This window comes from Panulirus ornatus, chromosome 63 (assembly GCF_036320965.1).
Source record: "Panulirus ornatus isolate Po-2019 chromosome 63, ASM3632096v1, whole genome shotgun sequence".
Lineage (NCBI taxonomy): Eukaryota > Metazoa > Arthropoda > Malacostraca > Decapoda > Palinuridae > Panulirus > Panulirus ornatus.
Window position 1 is genome coordinate 21223323 of NC_092286.1, and position 14989 is coordinate 21238311.

Genomic DNA, 14989 nt, shown 5'->3' on the forward strand with positions numbered 1-14989 from the left:
TATATATATATATATATATATATATATATATATATATATATATATGGTGACTGAGTTTGGTAAAGTGTGTGGAAGAAGAAAGTTAAGAGTAAATGTGAATAAGAGCAAGGTTATTAGGTACAGTAGGGTTGAGGGTCAAGTCAATTGGGAGTTGAGTTTGAATGGAGAAAAACTGGAGGAAGTGAAGTGTTTTAGATTTCTGGGAGTGGATCTGGCAGCGGATGGAATCAAGTAAGCGGAAGTGGATCATAGGGTGGGGGAGGGGGCGAAAATTCTGGGAGCCTTGAAGAATGTGTGGAAGTCGAGAACATTATCTCGGAAAGCAAAAATGGGTATGTTTGAAGGAATAGTGGTTCCAACAATGTTGTATGGTTGCGAGGCGTGGGCTATGGATAGAGTTGTGCGCAGGAGGTTGGATGTGCTGGAAATGAGATGTTTGAGGACAATGTGTGGTGTGAGGTGGTTTGATCGAGTAAGTAACGTAAGGGTAAGAGAGATGTGTGGAAATAAAAAGAGCGTGGTTGAGAGAGCAGAAGAGGGTGTTTTGAAATGGTTTGGGCACATGGAGAGAATGAGTGAGGAAAGATTGACCAAGAGGATATATGTGTCGGAGGTAGAGGGAACGAGGAGAAGAGGGAGACCAAATTGGAGGTGGAAAGATGGAGTGAAAAAGATTTTGAGTGATCGGGGCCTGAACATGCAGGAGGGTGAAAGGAGGGCAAGGAATAGAGTGAATTGGAGCGATGTGGTATACCGGGGTTGACGTGCTGTCGGTGGATTGAATCAAGGCATGTGAAGCGTCTGGGGTAAACCATGGAAAGCTGTGTAGGTATGTATATTTGCGTGTGTGGACGTATGTATATAAATGTGTATGGGGGTGGGTTGGGCCATTTCTTTCGTCTGTTTCCTTGCGCTACCTCGCAAACGCGGGAGACAGCGAGAAAGCAAAAAAAAAAAAAAAAAAAAGCAAAATATATATATATATATATATATATATATATATATATATATATATATATATATATATATATAAATATATATATATATATATATATATATATATATATATATATATATATATATATATATATATATATAAAATGCACAGCATGTAATTCCTACGAATGAAAGATGACTTTCCTTTGGGCATGAGAGGAACTTCCACCCTGCACCTCCTCCTTCTTGAAGGCCTTGTCTTGCGAACAGCACCGAAATGTCTTTCCCGCTGAAGCGTTCCTCTCTGGCGACTCCATGTGTGCCCTTGCATGCGGCTCGGTGGAGATCGTCCAGAAGGGCCGAGGTGGTGATAGTGGAGGTTCTGATGCGCTTCCTGCGTAGGTGTGTTGTGAGGAAGACGACGCCTGAAGGGGCTGGGAGACGAGAAGGAAGGGCAGGGTGTGTATATATAGCACTGTAGTGCAGATAATGACCAAGTGTTTTCCTGAAGTAACTCGAGAGCCGCCGTTTGTACAGAGGCAGAAGACCTGTTGGTTTACAGTGTGAAGTGTAAGAGGGGCGCGCGCCCTCGCTTGTTTGAGATCAACTGCTTCGTTTTCAGCTCGAACGAGTGTGAGATCAAATGGCTGGAGGATATGAGGTCACACAGGTGAAAAGATCGTCTCTCGTGGCAGAACTCCACAACTGCAATGGAGACAGTATTTCCCTGCTACTGGAAGTAGCGCACTTTGGTGCTGCAGGAACCTAGATGAATAATCTATTGGAAATTGAGGACAGAAGATCTTTTGTAGTGGGACCTTTGAACACCCCAGGGATGTTTATGGCTATGACAACTCCACAAGCCTGACCCCCTTTTTCGTGGCTGTTGAGGTTCATAGTGAAGATGACTCCATCAATAGATCAAAGGTATATCCAGTCGACGAGAATAGACAGACGGGGTTGTGAGTAACAGGCAAATAGATCAGGAACATTTGATCGTCTGGACAACAGTGACACTTGCTGGGATTTCGTCCTGACGCAGTTCTGTTAAATGGTGTTTGACTCATTCTGTAACTGGTCGTCCCTTCTGTTCGCCCAGCCTCGCCAGACTGGTGGCTGCTGTGTTAGGGCCTCTCCATCATGACGAACTCCAGTATTACTCCGGAATTCTATACTGGAACTGGAAAGTCAACCACTTTAGAGACAGTTTCCCTAAAACACGAGAAGTTTGTATTTTGGCCAGTGGCAGTATGAAGCAAAGTTTTGTGTGGAGGTTTGTAAGGTATTTTAGCCAGTGGAGGTACGAAGCAAAGTTTTCTATAGAGTTGTGTAAGGTATTTTAGCCAGTGGAGGTATGAAGCAAAGTTTTGTAAGGTATTTTAGCCAGTGGAGGTATGAAGCAAAGTCTTTGCATTGAAGTTATAAAGCCAAAAACAGGAATTTCTTTACTGATCTAGTTTGAGCCGAATTATCCAATTCGTCTGAGTTTTAAGCTCCCTTTCCTCTACATGCATGATACATGTAGAGTTAATAGCAGAAGGGAGCGACAGGTTTATATTCCTTGGCGAATTACATGGAATATCACAGGATATGTGGTGGAGACGAGGGTGTCCAATGGTTGCACTTTATCCTCTGTCCGCCACCACACCCAACTGAATTCGTCCTCGTCTTCACACTGTAAACATTCAGACTTCGTGGCTCTCCCTCAAGATGTTTTTGAGTGTTCACGCACTCAGTCCACCTCCATCGTATAGACATCCAAAGGAAACATACGCATGGCCCTTTCTGCCCAGTGCTGCCCCAGTACCCTCTTCCACTCCTTAGGATGTCGTAATTCTAAGCCGCATCCCTTACGTGCCTGATGTGATGGTAAAGTACGTGTTTGTTGTGATGATAAAGTACAAGTGTCTGGTGTGATGGTAAAGTACGTGTTTGTTGTGATGATAAAGTACAAGTGTCTGGTGTGATGGTAAAGTATAAGTGTCTGGTGTGATGGTAAAGTACAAGTGTTTGTTGTGATGGTAAAGTACAAGTGTCTGGTGTGATGGTAAAGTACGTGTTTGTTGTGATGATAAAGTACAAGTGTCTGGTGTGATGGTAAAGTATAAGTGTCTGGTGTGATGGTAAAGTATAAGTGTCTGGTGTGATGGTAAAGTACAAGTGTTTGTTGTGATGGTAAAGTACAAGTGTTTGGTGTGATGGTAAAGTATAAGTGTCTGGTGTGGTGGTGAAATGCAAGTATCAGATGTGGTAGAAGAGTGGATGTGTGTCTTAGGTGTGATAGTCAGGTAAAAGTGATGGGTGGATGAGGGTGGAATAGTCCCCCTTGATCGGTAAAGGGGAACGATTTCGAATTGTACACGGCTCTCGAACCCAACCTCTTGTTCCTCAGGGGTTCAGACCCCAAAGCCTCGTACCGGCTCCTCCATCGCATCTGCTGGTCTTTGGGGGAACCCATGGCTGAAGTGTGTGAACCCCAGGTGAAGGAAGAAGAAGAGGAAGGATGATCTAGTGACGTAGCCGAAGGATGTGAGGTTTGTGTAAGAAATGAGTCGTATATTAGTGTTCGGTCGAGAGTTTGCTCAGGTTTTGAAAGGTGGAGATGTGTCCCAGATTTTCCTCTTACTGATGCCTGGTTACACTGACGCCCCGTTTTTTCAGTTTATGTTTTGGGAAAGTCTTACACGATGTGGTTTGGCTGTCGAGGTGAGGTGGGGGGGGGGGGGGGGGGGGGGCGAGTGTCTCTCCCTGTGGCCTCCAGCCTGAGGTGAATAAGATGGCTGTGTTGTGTGTGATAGGTGGGTGAGGGGCTGGCGTTCCCCAAGGTCATGGTAATCCACTAGTGTCCCCCCTTGATTATGTCATCCAATATTATATTTCTTCCCATATTTTTTTTGGATTCTCATATCCCGTTTTCTCTGCCTGGATGGATGAACCCCCACTTTCCTTTATTCCCGCGTCACCTCCGCTCTCCACTAGTGATCATGGCCTTGTTCGTAAAGTCTCTCTTACTTCTAACTCATTGTCATTCACAAAGAGACATTAAGGACCACTGTGGAGAATCATGACCTCCCACTGTGGAGAATCATGACCTCCCACTGTGGAGAATCATGACCTCCCACTGTGGAGAATCATACCTCCCACTGTGGAGAATCATGACCTCCCACTGTGGAGAATCATGACCTCCCACTGTGGAGAATCATGACCTCCCACTGTGGAGAATCATGACCTCCCACTGTGGAGAATCATACCTCCCACTGTGGAGAATCATACCTCCCACTGTGGAGAATCATGACCTCCCACTGTGGAGAATCATACCTCCCACAGTGGAGAATCATGACCTCCCACTGTGGAGAATCATGACCTCCCACTGTGGAGAATCATGACCTCCCACTGTGGAGAATCATGACCTCCCACTGTGGAGAATCATACCTCCCACTGTGGAGAAACATGACCTCCCACTGTGGAGAATCATGACCTCCCACTGTGGAGAATCATGACCTCCCACTGTGGAGAATCATGACCTCCCACTGTGGAGAATCATGACCTCCCACTGTGGAGAATCATGACCTCCCACTGTGGAGAATCATGACCTCCCACTGTGGAGAATCATGACCTCCCACTGTGGAGAATCATGACCTCCCACTGTGGAGAAACATACCTCCCACTGTGGAGAATCATGACCTCCCACTGTGGAGAATCATGACCTCCCACTGTGGAGAATCATGACCTCCCACTGTGGAGAATCATGACCTCCCACTGTGGAGAATCATGACCTCCCACTGTGGAGAATCATACCTCCCACTGTGGAGAATCATACCTCCCACTGTGGAGAATCATACCTCCCACTGTGGAGAATCATGACCTCCCACTGTGGAGAATCATACCTCCCACTGTGGAGAATCATGACCTCCCACTGTGGAGAATCATGACCTCCCACTGTGGAGAAACATACCTCCCACTGTGGAGAATCATGACCTCCCACTGTGGAGAATCATGACCTCCCACTGTGGAGAATCATGACCTCCCACTGTGGAGAATCATACCTCCCACTGTGGAGAATCATACCTCTCACTGTGGAGAATCATACCTCCCACTGTGGAGAATCATGACCTCCCACTGTGGAGAATCATGACCTCCCACTGTGGAGAATCATACCTCCCACTGTGGAGAATCATGACCTCCCACTGTGGAGAATCATGACCTCCCACTGTGGAGAATCATACCTCCCACTGTGGAGAATCATACCTCCCACTGTGGAGAATCATGACCTCCCACTGTGGAGAATCATGACCTCCCACTGTGGAGAATCATGACCTCCCACTGTGGAGAATCATACCTCCCACTGTGGAGAATCATACCTCCCACTGTGGAGAATCATGACCTCCCACTGTGGAGAATCATGACCTCCCACTGTGGAGAATCATGACCTCCCACTGTGGAGAATCATGACCTCCCACTGTGGAGAATCATACCTCCCACTGTGGAGAATCATGACCTCCCACTGTGGAGAATCATACCTCCCACTGTGGAGAATCATGACCTCCCACTGTGGAGAATCATACCTCCCACTGTGGAGAATCATGACCTCCCACTGTGGAGAATCATACCTCCCACTGTGGAGAATCATACCTCCCACTGTGGAGAATCATGACCTCCCACTGTGGAGAATCATGACCTCCCACTGTGGAGAATCATGACCTCCCACTGTGGAGAATCATACCTCCCACTGTGGAGAATCATGACCTCCCACTGTGGAGAATCATACCTCCCACTGTGGAGAATCATGACCTCCCACTGTGGAGAATCATGACCTCCCACTGTGGAGAATCATGACCTCCCACTGTGGAGAATCATACCTCCCACTGTGGAAAGTAGTCTGTGCCACTTTTCCAATCCTGGTCACGATGGGCGACCAGAAACCCCCACAAGATTGTACTTGTTCCCCTGCAAACCAATTTATATGTTTCTTTGGTGTATTTGTTCGCAGTATTTTTTTTCTTTTCTTCATCCCTTCCTGACACTTGTCCTCCGTGTGTGTGTGTGTGTGTGTTCTTAGGGCGTGATCCTTGTATGTGTGTGTGTGTGTGTGTGTGTGTTCTTAGGGCGTGATCCTTGTATGTGTGTGTGGACGTATTACTGAGTGATTTGTTTGTCTGTATGTCTGTATCTCTCGGAAGGTAATCAGAGCCACTCTTGTGGATTTGTATATGTGTGTGTGTGTGTTTGTGTGTCTGTGCGTGTATGTCTGTGTCTGTGTGTTTTATGCTCACTCGTATTTTGTGGTAATGTAGATCTGTGTTGTGTAACTGTTTCCAACGTAGAGCCAAAAAAAGGCGTCCATCTCTTCTCCAGCACCCCCCCCCCCCACACACCGCGCACCACACCCCCCCACCTCTCTCTCTCTCTCTCTCTCTCTCTCTCTCTCTCTCTCTCTCTCTCTCTCTCTCTCTCTCTCTACCGCCGGCGTGTTCAAGCCTTTCGCGCCCCGCTCCTCCCCCCCCCCTCCACCAGATTCTAAGAACCCTTGCCCTTGGCCTTTCACTGCACCTAGTTTGGGTGCCACCCATCCACCACCTGTAGAGTGTGTCCTGCACTGGCCTTTGACCTCCTCATTCCAAGGTCTGACCCCTGTCGCGCGAGAACTCAACTCCAGTCCCAAAGGTCAGGGTGCGCCACCCTAAACACGGACCTCCATCCCTTAGAAAATTCACTGGCGTCCCTTACCAGTGACCTCGAGGCTTGTAGCGTCCGTACCAGTGACCCAGGCTTGTAGCGTCCCTTACCATTGCCCTGCAAGCTTGTAGTGTCCCTTACCAGTGATCTCGAGGCTTGTAGCGTCCCTTACCAGTGACCTCCAAGCTTGTAGCGTCCCTTACCAGTGACCTGCAGGCTTGTAGCGTCCCTTACCAGTGACCTTGAGGCTTGTAGCGTCCCTTACCAGTGACCTCCAAGCTTGTAGCGTCCCTTACCAGTGACCTGCAGGCTTGTAGCGTCCCTTACCAGTGACCTTGAGGCTTGTAGCGTCCCTTACCAGTGACCTCCAAGCTTGTAGCGTCCCTTACCAGTGACCTGCAGGCTTGTAGCGTCCCTTACCAGTGACCTTGAGGCTTGTAGCGTCCCTTACCAGTGACCTCGAGGCTTGTAGCGTCCGTACCAGTGACCCAGCCTTGTAGCGTCCCTCACCAGTGACCTCCAGGCTTGTAGCCACGCCCGTAAGCCCTGTGACCTCGGGCTGCGTGCTTAAACAATCAGGGCCATAGTCCCGGACCCATTCGCCCTGACCTTCATGACCTCACCTTTGACCTTTCGTGGACGATGGGTGAACGTTCGTGCCCTGACCTTTCCCGAGAGTGATCTGAGAGATCTTTGACCTCCCGACCTTCGTATCTCGAGGTCAGACCTCCTCCTCGCGCCCTGTTGGCTGACCTCGTCTATGACCTCGTCTATGCCCTCGTCTATGACCTAGTCTGAGTTCTTTATCCTCTGAGGTCTGGTGCCTCTCTCTCTCTCTCTCTCTCTCTCTCTCTCTCTCTCTCTCTCTCTCTCTCTCTCTCTCTCTCTCTCTCTTCTCTCTCTCTCTCTCTCTCTCTCAACTCCGTCTGTAACCCCCCCCCCCGCGCCCCTCTCCCTCCTCCTCAGACTATGACCTCCCTTGCCCCGCCCCTCCCCCCCCCCACACACACACCCCTGGCTCTGGCCTCTACCCAACCTGAGCCAGTGTCTAAAGACCACACCACACCACTCCCTCCCTCCCTCCCTACCTTAGGGCGTGGCTCCGACCCTTGGCTTCCCTTTTCTCTTTCATTTCTGGTCCCCCTCCCCTGCAGTTCGACACACACCTCCTCCATTAGGTCGTGGCTCTGACCCTTGGCTTCCCTTTTCTCTCTCTTTTTTGGTGCCCCTCCCCTGCAGTTCTTCACCGCCACCTTCAGCATCGAGTGTTTCCTCAAGATCATCGCCATGAGCCCCAAGTATTACCTCCAGGAAGGATGGAACATCTTTGACTTCATCATCGTCGTCTTGTCCCTCCTGGAACTGGGCCTTGCCAACGTCTCGGGGCTCTCCGTTCTCAGGTCCTTCCGACTGGTAAGTCAATCCCCCTGTTCAGTCATGTGAGTGTGGGGTGTTCAGTCAGGAGATCTATAGTTCAGTCATGTGACTGTATTGTTCGAACACTCAGAGATCTGTAGTTCAGTCAGGTGACTGTAATGTTCACTCAGAGATCTGTAGTTCAGTCATGTGACTGTATTGTTCACTCAGATCTGTAGTTCATTCACGTGACTGTAATGTTCACTCAGAGATCTGTAGTTCAGTCAGATGACTGTAATGTTCACTCAGAGATCTGTAGTTCAGTCAGGTGACTGTATTGTTCACTCAGAGATCTGTAGTTCAGTCAGATGACTGTAATGTTCACTCAGAGATCTGTAGTTCAGTCACGTGACTGTAATGTTCACAGAGATCTGTAGTTCAGTCAGGTGACTGTATTGTTCACTCAGAGATCTATAGTTCAGTCAGGTGACTGTTATTGTTCACTCAGATCTGTAGTTCAGTCAGGTGACTGTAATGTTCACAGATCTGTAGTTCATCAGTCATGTGACTGTAATGTTCACTCAGAGATCTGTAGTTCAGTCAGGTGACTGTGATCTTCACTCAGAGATCTATAGTTCAGTTCATGTGATGGTTAGGTTCAGTCAGAGATTTTCACTCATGTTATGTTCAGTCAGAGATCTTCAGTCACGTTATGATTATGTTCAGTCAGAGATCTTCAGTCACGTTATATTATGAATATGTTCAGTCAGAGATCTTCAGTCATTTTGTTATGTTCAGTGAGAGATCTTCAATTCAGTCATATTCTTATGTTCAGAGATCTGTAGTTCAGTCAGGTGACTGTAATGTTCACAGATCTGTAGTTCAGTCATGTGACTGTATTGTTCACTCAGAGATCTGTAGTACAGTCAGATGACTGTAATGTTTACAGAGATCTGTCGTTCAGTCATGTGACTGTAATGTTCACTCAGAGATCTGTAGTTCAGTCAGGTGACTGTGATCTTCACTCAGAGATCTATAGTTCAGTTCATGTGATGGTTAGGTTCAGTCAGAGATTTTCACTCATGTTATGCTCAGTCAGAGATCTTCAGTCACGTTATGATTATGTTCAGTCAGAGATCTTCAGTCACGTTATATTATGAATATGTTCAGTCAGAGATCTTCAGTCATTTTGTTATGTTCAGTGAGAGATCTTCAATTCAGTCATATTCTTATGTTCAGTCAGAGACCTTTAACCGACAGTCACTTATCAGTAAATTTAGTCAGTCACAGGTTATACTCACGTTCCGTCACAGGTTATACTTTCGTTCCGTCACAGGTTATACATACGTTCAGTCACAGGTTATACCTACGTTCAGTCACAGGTTATACCTACGTTCAGTCACAGGTTATACATACGTTCAGTCACAGGTTATACCTACGTTCATTCACAGGTTATACTTACGTTCAGTCACAGGTTACACTTACGTTCAGTCACAGGTTATACCTACGTTCATTCACAGGTTATACTTATGTTCAGTCACAGGTTATACCTACGTTCAGTCACAGGTTATACCTACGGTCAGTCACAGGTTATACCTACGTTCAGTCACAGGCTATACCTACGTTCAGTCACAGGTTATACTTGCGTTTAGTCACAGGTTATACCTACGTTCAGTCACAGGCTATACCTACGTTCAGTCACAGGCTATACGTTCAGTCACAGGCTATACCTACGTTCAGTCACAGGCTATACTTACGTTCAGTCACAGGTTATACTTACGTTCAGTCACGTTCCGGACAGTTGACTGTTCGTCAGATAACAAAACTTAGATTGAGTTCGTACATGACTTAATGAAAAGAATATATTGATAAATCTTCCATGATGGGTTTAGCTTTGGCTTAACATATACTACTGTCTGCTAGAGTTTGAATTCATCTTTTTGTGTGAGGAGGACAGTTTGAATTCATCTTTTTTGTATTAGGAGGACAGTTTGAATTCATATTTTTGTGTGAGGAGGACAGTTTGAATTCATCTTTTTTGTATTAGGAGGACAGTTTGAATTCATCTTTTTTGTAATAGGACAGTTTGAATTCATCTTTTTGTATTAGGAGGACAGTTTGAATTCATCTCTTTTGTATGACAGTTTGAATTCATCTTTTTGTATGACAGTTTGAATTCATCTTTTGTATGACAGTTTGAATTCATCTTTTTGTATGACAGTTTGAATTCATCTTTTTGTATGACAGTTTGAATTCATCTTTTTTGTATGAATTTGAATTCATCTTTTTGTATGACAGTTTGAATTCATCTTTTTGTATGACAGTTTGAATTCATCTTTTTTGTATGAGGAGGACAGTTTGAATTCATCTTTTGTATGACAATTTGAATTCATCTTTTTGTATGACAGTTTGAATTCATTTTTTGTATGACAGTTTGAATTCATCTTTTTTGTATGAGGAGGACAGTTTGAATTCATCTTTTTTTATGACAGTTTGAATTCATCTTTTTATATGACAGTTTGAATTCATCTTTATTGTATAACAGTTTGAATTCATCTTTTTGTATGAGTGTGAATTAATCTTTTTTGTATGACAGTTTGAATTAATCTCTTTTTGTATGACAGTTTGAATTCATCTTTTTGTATGACAGTTTGAATTCATCTTTTTTGTATGACAGTTTGAATTCATCTTTTTTGTATGACAGTTTGAATTCATCTTTTTGTATGACAGTTTGAATTCATCTTTTTATATGACAATTTGAATTCATCTTTTTGTATGAAGTTTGAATTCATCTTTTTGTATGAGTGAATTAATCTTTTTTGTATGACAGTTTGAATTAATCTCTTTTTGTATGACAGTTTGAATTCATCTTTTTGTATGCAGTTTGAATTCATCTTTTGTATGAGGACAGTTTGAATTCATCTTTTTTGTATGACAGTTTGAATACATCTTTTTTGTATGACAGTTTGAATTCATCTTTTGTATGAGGACAGTTTGAATTCATCTTTTTTGTATGACAGTTTGAATTCATCTTTTTTGTATGACAGTTTGAATTCATCTTTTTGTATGACAGTTTGAATTCATCTTTTTGTATGAGGAGGACAGTTTGAATTCATCTTTTTTGTATGACAGTTTGAATTCATCTTTTTGTATGACAGTTTGAATTCATCTTTTTGTATGACAGTTTGAATTCATCTTTTTGTATGACAGTCTGAATTCATCTTTATTGTATAACAGTTTGAATTCATCTTTTTGTATGAGTTTGAATTCATCTTTTTTGTATGACAGTTTGAATTAATCTTTTTTTGCATGACAGTTTGAATTCATCTTTTGTATGAGGACAGTTTGAATTCATCTTTTTTATGACAGTTTGAATTCATCTTTTTGTATGACAGTTTGAATTCATCTTTATTGTATGATAGTTTGAATTCATCTTTTTGTATGACAGTTTGAATTCATCTTTTTTGTATGAGTTTGAATTCATATTTTTTGTATGACAGTTTGAATTCATCTTTTTGTATGACAGTTTGAATTCATCTTTTTGTATGACAGTTTGAATTCATCTTTTGTATGAGGACAGTTTGAATTCATCTTTTTTGTATGACAGTTTGAATTCATCTTTTTGTATGACAGTTTGAATTCATCTTTTTGTATGACAGTTTGAATTCATCTTTTTGTATGACAGTTTGAATTCATCTTTATTGTATAACAGTCTGAATTCATCTTTTTTGTATGAGTTTGAATTCATCTTTTTTGTATGATAGTTTGAATTAATCTTTTTTTGCACGACAGTTTGAATTCATCTTTTGTATGAGGACAGTTTGAATTCATCTTTTTTGTATGACAGTTTGAATTCATCTTTTTGTATGACAGTTTGAATTCATCTTTATTGTATGATAGTTTGAATTCATCTTTTTGTATGACAGTTTGAATTCATCTTTTTTGTATGAGTTTGAATTCATTTTTTTTGTATGACAGTTTGAATTCATCTTTTTGTATGACAGTTTGAATTCATCTTTTTGTATGACAGTTTGAATTCATCTTTTTGTATGACAGTTTGAATTCATCTTTTGTATGAGGACAGTTTGAATTCATTTTTTTGTATGACAGTTTGAATGCATCTTTTTGTATGACAGTTTGAATTCATCTTTTTGTATGACAGTTTGAATTCATCTTTTGTATGAGGACAGTTTGAATTCATCTTTTTTGTATGACAGTTTAAATTCATCTTTTTGTATGACAGTTTGAATTCATCTTTTGTATGAGGACAGTTTGAATTCATCTTTTTTGTATGACAGTTTGAATTCATCTTTTGTATGAGGACAGTTTGAATTCATCTTTTTGTATGACAGTTTAAATTCATCTTTTGTATGAGGACAGTTTGAATTCACCTTTTTGTGTGAGGAGGACAGTTTGAATTCATCTTTTTTGTATGTTTGAATTCATCTTTTTGTATGACAGTTTGAATTCATCTTTTTGTATGAGTTTGAATTCATCTTTTTGTATGAGACTTGAGGTGTGTGATAGTTGGCGCCTGACCTCGTATATATATATATATATATATATATATATATATATATATATATATATATATATATATATATATGGATCATGTCGCCTTGTATTGTCGTCCTCATGTTCCTGTGTTGCTGTCCTCATGTTCCTGTGTTGCTCTCCTCATGTTGTGTTGCGTTCCTCACGTTCGTTGCGTTGCGTTCCTCACGTTCCCTTATGTTGCGTTCCTCATGTGTTGCGTTCCTCATGTTGTGTTCCGTTCCTCACGTTCCCTTGCGTTCCGTTCCTCACCTTCCCTTGCGTTGCGTTCCTCACGTTCCCTTATGTTGCGTTCCTCATGTTGTGTTGCGTTCATGTTGTGTTCCGTTCCTCACGTTCCCTTGCGTTCCGTTCCTCACGTTCCCTTGCGTTGCGTTCCTCACGTTCCCTTATGTTGCGTTCCTCATGTTGTGTTCCTCATGTTGTGTTCCGTTCCTCACGTTCCCTTGCGTTCCGTTCCTCACGTTCCCTTGCGTTGCGTTCCTCACGTTCCCTTATGTTGCGTTCCTCATGTTGTGTTGCGTTCCTCACGTTCCCTTGCGTTGCGTTCCTCACGTTCGTTGCGTTTCGTTCCTCATGTTGTGTTGCGTTCCTCATGTTCTTGTGTTGCGTCCCTCACGTTCCCTCACGTTGCGTTCCTCACGTTCCTTGCGTTGCGTTCCTCATGTTGTGTTGCGTTCCTCATGTTCCTGTGTTGCGTCCCTCACGTTGCGTTCCTCACGGTGCCTTGTTCCCTCCCACAGTTGCGAGTGTTCAAGCTAGCCAAGTCATGGCCGACCTTAAACTTGCTCATCTCCATCATGGGCAAGACGGTGGGAGCTTTGGGTAACCTGACCTTCGTGTTGTGTATCATCATCTTTATCTTCGCCGTCATGGGTATGCAGCTCTTCGGCAAGAACTACACAGGTAAGAGCCTTTCAAGGGGGAGGGATCTCTCTCTCTCTTCCCACCTAAACTAACCGCCTCTCTTACACTACAGGTAAGAGGTTAAGGAGGGGAGGTCTCTTCCCACTTCAACTCCCCCTCTCACTACACAGGTAAGAGTTTAAGGGGGAAGGATCTCTTCCCACCTCAACTCCCTCCCTCACCACACAGGTAAGAGGTTAAGGGGAGGTCTCTTCCCACCTCAACTAACCCGTCTACACAGGTAAGAGGTTAAAGGGGGAGGATCTCTTCCCACCTCAACTCCCCCACTGGTTCCCCTGTATTCTATAACCAGTCACAGGTTATTCTCTCGTCATTTAAGTCATTATCCAGTTCAGTCAGTCCAAGGCTCCGTTGTTCGAATACCATAACGTTGTGTAGCTGACCAACGCCTTCAGACACCCCGGGTATGTATGATCATGGCTGTCATAAGCCTTCCATCAGTTATAGTTCATGGCCGCTCCAATTCTTAAGCTTTTAGGGGCTCCGTGTTCTGGTCTGGTTGTAAACCATCCTGACTTTTGACTTGCTTTTCCAGACAACGTGGATCGGTTCCCGGACACTCCAGATGGACAGCTGCCTCGCTGGAACTTCATAGACTTCATGCACTCTTTCATGATCGTATTCCGCGTGCTGTGTGGCGAGTGGATCGAGAGCATGTGGGACTGCATGTTAGTGGGCGACTGGTCATGCATTCCCTTCTTCATGGCGACTGTCATCATCGGTAACCTTGTGGTGAGTAAGGGCCCTTCCACTGGTTCATGCAGAGGGAAGGCCTTCCACTGGTTCATGCAGAGGGAAGGCCTTCCACTGGTTCATGCAGAGGGAAGGCCTTCCACTGGTTCATGCAGAGGGAAGGCCTTCCACTGGTTCATGCAGAGGGAAGGCCTTCCACTGGTTCATGCAGAGGGAAGGCCTTCCACTGGTTCATGCAGAGGGAAGGCCTTCCACTGGTTCATGCTGAGGGAAGGCCTTCCTCTGGTTCATGCAGAGGGAAGGCCTTCCACTGGTTCATGCAGAGGGAAGGCCTTCCTCTGGTTCATGCAGAGGGAAGGCCTTCCACTGGTTCATGCAGAGGGAAGGCCTTCCTCTGGTTCATGCAGAGGTAAGGCCTTCCACTGGTTCATGCAGAGGGAAGGCCTTCCTCTGGTTCATGCAGAGGTAAGGCCTTCCACTGGTTCATGCAGAGGGAAGGCCTTCCTCTGGTTCATGCAGAGGGAAGGCCTTCCACTGGTTCATGCAGAGGTAAGGCCTTCCACTGGTTCATGCAGAGGGAAGGCCTTCCACTGGTTCATGCAGAGGGAAGGCCTTCCACTGGTTCATTCAGAGGGAAGGCCGCCTTCTTCCAGGGGGGTCACAAGAGGGATAAGGGTTTCTTCCAGGGTAGCCTTTGGGGTAGTGCCTCTTCCATAGGTCACCTTTGGGGTATTGCCTCTTCCAGGAGTCACCATAGTGCCTCTTCCAGGCTCACCTTTAGGGTAGTGCCTCTTCCAGGAGTCACCTTTAGGGTAGTGCCTCTTCCAGGAGTCACCTTTAGGGTAGT

At 44.5% G+C, this 14989-nt stretch overlaps 1 protein-coding gene across 22 annotated transcripts in view; it reads left to right on the forward strand.

Annotated features, from left to right (window-relative positions):
* para (sodium voltage-gated channel paralytic) overlaps positions 1–14989 on the forward strand; it is a 534209-nt gene that overhangs the window by 442680 nt on the left and 76540 nt on the right. For all 22 annotated transcript variants that reach the window (XM_071656463.1, XM_071656459.1, XM_071656474.1 and 19 more), the window contains 3 exons: positions 7852–8025; positions 13266–13428; positions 13985–14181. In XM_071656463.1, the coding sequence (XP_071512564.1) occupies positions 7852–8025; positions 13266–13428; positions 13985–14181 (534 nt within the window). The remainder of the gene's footprint in view (positions 1–7851; positions 8026–13265; positions 13429–13984; positions 14182–14989) is intronic.